Genomic DNA, 6,879 nt, shown 5'->3' on the forward strand with positions numbered 1-6,879 from the left:
GATTTTGAAATAGGGGAAGCTTTTTTTCCTTCCAACTGTGAGATGAGAGCCATGAGACTCTAGACAATTATTTTTCTAGGTTTTTAGTACGTTTAGGAGGTTTGAACCTTCGAGATGTAATACATGTCAATTTGATCTTAAACATTCAGTTGTTTCGTGAAATTAATCGAGTTGCGTGTACGTTGACCTAAACATTCATTGATATAAAAAATAATAATAATAGAATAATAGCAAGATTAAATATCAACCTTCTTTTGTCCCTTTTTTAAAATTAAAAACGGTACTTGCAGAAAGGTAAGAATGAAATCATTTGGTTAATTTCTTCGAATGAAGATTGACTTTATATTGATACAAAATCAACAACAAAGGAGTGAAAACTTATATCAATTCGTTTACAAAAGCTAAGTTTTAGTTTAAAGATGTATTCGTGACTAAAAAATTTGTGATTCAAACCTCCTAACCTTATTGTACTAAAAAATAAAAATAATTTTATTCTCGATCTTATTGAAAGATAGCCATTTGTCGACTTTGTCTTAGATACTTGATTAGAAGACGAATCCCTTATCATATTATTTGTTTAGTTTCAATTTAATCCAATGGTTTTGTTAATTCTCTTATGATATTATGAGTTGACATCTAAGAAAAAGTAAGAAAATGGTAATACTTGATAGTAACTTAAATATTAAGGAATTGATTGAGTATGAAACAAAAGAATTCTTTTCAAACCTTTTTACCTTTTTGTTGGTATAATTATAAATATAACAAAACTTTGAAGAATTGTAGATTTAGAGATCACCAATAATCTCCACAAGAACAAGTTCCATTCTTGAAATGATGAAATCTTTGCATATCTCTTACTATGATCTCCCTTCCAGTCACAAGTGAGATATACTTGGTTGCATTATGGCAATCTCCACATACTCGTAGGTTCTTTCGGACATGTATTGTAGTACCAGGACTAGTATTTAAAAGACCGAAAGCAATGGCGAGCTTCTCACTATGGCTATTAAGAAGCTGCTCTTGCACGTCATCTTCCACGTCGTGAATGGAGTTAGTGTCGGGCACATAGCCAGCTGCCTTGATTTCATCCCCAAGTTTCTCAAGAAAGGCGTATATTCTCTTGGATTGTGGATGAGTTGTACTTCCTGAATAGAAGGAATGGATCTCATTTTTCAATTCTACCAAGCTGCAACCAGGAGTTTTCTTAAGCCCTTTCTTCTCCATTGTTTTTCTTACTTCAGCTACCTTGCCCCATTTTGAAGCAGAAGCATAAATATTAGCGAGCAATACATGGTAGCCACCCTCATCAGGGTTCAACTCAAACAATTTGTTAGCTACTTTCTCTCCCAATTCAACATTTTTATGAATTTTACAAGCACCCAACATGGCACCATACACAGTAATCCCTGGACTAATAGGCATGTTTTTAATAAAATCCCAGGCTTCTTTGATCCTGCCAGCTCGACCAAGAAGGTCGACCATAGCACCATAGTGATCCATTGAAGGCTCTAATCCATAGTCTTGTTTCATGCTCTTGAAATAACGGAGTCCTTCGTCCACCAGACCTGAGTGACTACAAGCAGAGATGACAGATAAAAATGTAATATCATTTGGCTCAATTGTTCCCTTTTGCATTTTATCAAAGAGATCTAGAGCAACTCTTCCGAGTCCATGTGTTCCATACCCATCTATCATTGCATTCCATGTTATGACATGTCGGTCATCGATCATGTCGAAAAGCTTCCTTGCCATATGAATCGCTCCACATTTTGCATACATGTCGACAAGAGTGGTCGTCACAAAAATATTTTTGTCCAAGCAATATCTAATAACTAGTCCATGAATCCATTTTGCTTGACGAGTAATTGATAATTCTGCAAGCGCAGGTAACACACTTACCATTGTAAATGAATCAGGTTTCATACCTAGAGATTGCATTTCAAAAAAACAATTCAAAGCCTCACTCACTTTTCCATTTTGAGCATAACCCAATATCATTGCATTCCATGAGACTCGTGTTCTTCCATTTAAATTGTTGAAAATGTCAGATGCAATGTCAACTCTCTTACACTTGGAATACATAGAAATCAACGAGTTCATAACAGAGATGTCAGAACCAAGATTTAACTGATCCACAAACTTATGAACAAACTTACCCCTCTCAAGATCACCCAAATCAGCACAGGCATGCAATACTTCCATAATGGTTACATTGGTTGGCTCTATCCCTTCCTCCAACATCTTCTCAAAAACTACAATAGCCATCTCTGATTGACCACTTTGCACATATCCATCCATCATGGAGTTCCATGTCACAATAGTCTTCTGATGCATTCCATCAAAAATCAATCTAGCTGTCTCCACTGACCCACACTTTGAGTACATATCAACCAGAGCAGTTGAAATATTAACAAGCTTTGCAAACCCAGCTCTGATGGCATACCCATGAATAGACTTTCCCACCATTAACGATCCAACATCAGCAGCAGCAGGCAAAACAGTAACCAATGTAATCGAATCAGGCCTTCGGCCTTCATCTTGCATTCTCAAAACCAACTCCAATGCCTTTTTGGCAAACCCATTTTGAGAAAACCCAGCTATAATTGTATTCCAAGACACCAAATCTCTCTCAGGCATTCTGTCGAACATGTTGTATGCATCATCAATCTGCCTGCACTTAGCGTACATATTCACAACACCAGTCATTGCAAACACATTAGCCCCAAACGAATTCGTAATCAGCTGCGCATGAATCTCCTTTCCCCTCTTTAAATCCGCGTTATCGCCACAAACCTTTAACAAATAAGTAAAATTATACACAACAGGCTTAACATCATCGTACCTCATTCGACAAAGGAAAGCAAGAGCAGTCTCCAATGACGAATTCTTCGCATATCCTTTTAACATTGTATGGTAAAGAGCGTCAAGCTTGTCCTCAATCGGCTCGAAAACACGAACGGCCTCGTTGATGCTGCCATACTTGGAGAATAAGCTAACGAGCTTTGTTTGAAAAAGGTGCTCGTTGTAGAGGCCATTTTTGATAACCAGAGGGATGATTTGGTGGAGCTCTTTCATGGAAGTGCAGAGCTCGAGAAGAACAGCGGCTGGGTGCCTGTAGACATGAGAGGGAATGTGGGTTCGTTCTGAAAGAGTGTGAAATGGAAGAGGAGATGAGGAGATGGTAATGGAGCTTGATTTCAATGGAGTTTGATTGTGAGCTTTGGCAACGGCGATGGGTGGAAGAGAGCAGATGGGAACTACTAGCTGCAACCTCATTTCCCACTCTTTCTTGGACTTCCATCGTTTGCATAATTCATCGTTTAATTTGTTATCAACAAATATCTCCAACGTATTTTTGAAAAAAAAAAAAAAAAATCTCCCAGGTGTTCCAATTGCATAGCCTTAATTTCCACTTGTTTTCACTTCTTTTTTAAACCTCTTTAAGAATTTTGAAAATAACAATTTTATGTTTTTAATATATCTAAATTTTGAATTTTGAATTTTGAACTTAGTTATATTTAAAAAAATTAACTACACTTAGAATACAACATTTTATGTTATAAAATATATTCATTCTTCTAGATTAAAATATGTATTATGTAATCAATTATAAATTATAGATTAAATTATACAAAATATTCCTAAACTTTGTATTTTGTATGAATACCCTTGAACTTTTAAAAGTTTCTAAAATATTCTTAAACTTCCAAAAGAAAAGTTCAAAAATACCTTTACTGTTAATTTTAGATGAAAATTGTCAGAAGTGCTCCTAAGTTGTAAAAAATTTCAAAAATACCTTTAAATTTTTAGAAAACAAAAGGTTAAAAATACTCCTACGGTTAGTATATGAACATAACCCGTTAAAATCCTATTACTTCTCTATTTTCTTTTTTTTTTCTCCTCTCTTTTCTTCAGTACACTCTCACTCTCCTTTTTGTTAATCATTTGACATTGTTTATCTAAAAAATTTAATTGATAAAATTGTCTACTAGTTAAGGTAATATAGACTATAACAAGAAGAAAAAGAATAACTGAAGTACCAATGGATCTTTAGAATTAAATATTTTAATAAGGGTTCATGTTAGCATTCGAGTATGTGTTAATAGTCATATATATATATATATATATATATATATATATATGCCTAAATTATATAATACTACAAATAATAATTATACAAAAAATATTAGTTAATTAATTAATAATAATTTATACTCAACATAATGTTTATTAGATGACTATAACTAGTTTTATTGTTTGTAAATATAGTTTTGTACACATTTAAAATAATTATTTAAATTATAATTAAATTTATGAATTTGTTATCAAACATACATTTGAAAATATGAAATACATCTTTTAAACTATAGGTTTCAAATTTTTGTTATAAGATTTTCTATCCAACAGCAATTTAGTCTTGCTCTTTGTTTTTACATTTTAAATTCAGTCCATGGTAATTGTGAATGTTTTTTTTTTTTTTTTTTTTATTTTTATTTTTTGTATGACGTACTTAATTTTTAATTCTTGAACATGACATGTTTGTATTTTGAGGTTATATTTACGGTTGTTTTTAAAGGTAGAAAATGAGCTAACTTATTTATAAAATATTTGAAAATATTTCTACCATAAACTACCGGTAAAGATGGAGGAAGAAGATGAAAAACTCCTCTCCTCTCTCCAAAATTTGGATGAAATACTCTATTTATAATGTATTTCAGCCAATAAGAATGGTCAACACACTCAAGGGGGATAAAAATATTTTATGACAGAGTTGGGGTAAATTGCTGCAGACGACTGTTAGTGGTCTCATATGCTCTTATCGACTACGTGGGCTAGCAGTGACACTGATTTCTAGAATATCTTATTATGCATTAGAAATCCAACCATGTTGTAGTGCTAAGTTCCAATGATGTTATAGTTGAAGGAATCAAATTCCTCAACAGAAGCGCGTGAACGCGTGTGTTTTCGAATATTTTGGAAAACGTGAAAAATAGACAAATATATAGAATACAAGGATAAACATGAATTCATATAAGCATACTTTTATAGGGGAAGAAAAGACAAACCCTTGAAGACCATCTTTAATGCTTCCTTCTCCATGTCATGAATACTTCGTACCACGAACATCTCCCTCGAACATCTCTACATGAACTCCAACAGGATACCACTACTGGACCTTCTGTGCTATTTTCCAGAATAAGAATCAAGGATGTGTAGGTTCCTTGATTTTGGTAAGGGAAGTCCATTTGAGAGAGAGAGAGAGATTTTTTTTTTCTATAGATAGGAAGTTGAGTAATTCTTTTTCTTTTAGAAGAAGTCTCTTCCTTTGTGTTTCAACATCACATAACAGTTCTGTGAATCACTTAGGTGAGGGGAGATAACTCCCCTCGACTTCACGTTTAACTCCCTTGCTAACTGCTAGGGAGTTAACATTGATATTTAATTTAATATTAAATTAAATCTATTTAATTTAATATAATATAATTAAATACATATTAATTAATATAAGTTAATTAAATACATATTAATTAATATAAGTTAATTAGATATTATATATTTAATTAATATCACATTTGAATAATATACAAATGTATTTTCTCTTATATACTATAGTTTTAATATGAATTTCATTAACATTAAACTTAACCTATAATTTTGATATGAATCTTATTCATATTAAATTAAACATATAGTTTTAATATGAATCTCATTTATACTAAACTTAACCTATAACTATAATATGAATCTCATTCATATTACTTATTATTTGAATCTCATTCAAATACATTATTCTCTCATATAACTTATAGATTTAATATGAATCTTATCTATATTAATTTTTAACCTTTATATGAATTTGGTTCATATAAATAATATTTGAATTAATCTATAAAGTATTATTTTGAAATTAACTCATAATAAAGTATTTCTCTCTTAATAAAGTATAATTTATTCAAAATTACTTTATATTATAACGTATATATATATATATATTATATTATTAATTGTATCTTATACAATTAATTCCCTAACAAAATAATCGATTCTTATTTTTACACTTAGTGGGCTAGCAAAGGGACCTTATGGACCTACATATTAGAAGTTCCAATGATACGAGATCAATTAATTATCTACATATTAGAAGTTTCAATGATATGAGATCAATTAATTACACTCTTTAATTAATTAATCAACATTCATTAACAGTAGGTCACTTCACTAAAGACCCACAACTGTACTCTTCGCACTATAGATATATCTTTGTGTCCAAGGATATAACCAATCGACTCTGTTGGGATTGATGCCCTAAATCTCGTAGGGTCCTATAGTTTGTAATTGCAATGTACATACATTTTATATATGTAATAAAATATTTGGTGTTTTATTTCAAAATTAGTTGCATTAACCACAAACTAGTAAATTTACATCCAAGATTATCTTGTAGCTTAAACATGTATGTAGAAACATACAGGTGGATCATGTTTTAGTGATAACCTAAATGGTTTGTAGTAGATGGATAAGACTGGATACCTTACTTGGTGACACTACGAGTATGGTCCGTTTTGTAGGTGTTACAATTGTTGTAAAGTGCTATATATGATATGATCTTGATCATTCATGTGAAGAAATGTGAGTGGGGATATTCTATACAAAGGAGTCTGTATAAGATCGGACCACGAAATATTTAGTCTCATTATATAATGTCGTTCATAATAGAGACTTACATTTCACCAGGATGACTATAAGTAACATGTCCTGAATCCTGAGTGAGTTGTGAACTCCTACCTATGAAGGTGGTCCTTTGATTTTTATGAGTGAGAGTGGCCAGATCGCCGACAAGCCTACCATTTTGGGGATTCGTGGGGAGCTGGGAACACA

General features: G+C 32.0%; 1 protein-coding gene across 1 annotated transcript; it reads right to left on the reverse strand.

Moving 5' to 3' along the window:
- Nucleotides 1-768: 768 nt before the first annotated feature.
- On the reverse strand, nucleotides 769-3,374 carry LOC120080797 (pentatricopeptide repeat-containing protein At1g11290, chloroplastic). Its single transcript, XM_039035439.1, has one exon. The coding sequence runs from the start codon at nucleotides 3,274-3,276 to the stop codon at nucleotides 793-795; it is 2,484 nt and encodes an 827-aa protein (XP_038891367.1). The 5' UTR covers nucleotides 3,277-3,374; the 3' UTR covers nucleotides 769-792.
- Nucleotides 3,375-6,879: the final 3,505 nt, after the last annotated feature.

Source organism: Benincasa hispida, chromosome 7 (genome assembly GCF_009727055.1).
Source record: "Benincasa hispida cultivar B227 chromosome 7, ASM972705v1, whole genome shotgun sequence".
NCBI classification, from domain to species: domain Eukaryota; kingdom Viridiplantae; phylum Streptophyta; class Magnoliopsida; order Cucurbitales; family Cucurbitaceae; genus Benincasa; species Benincasa hispida.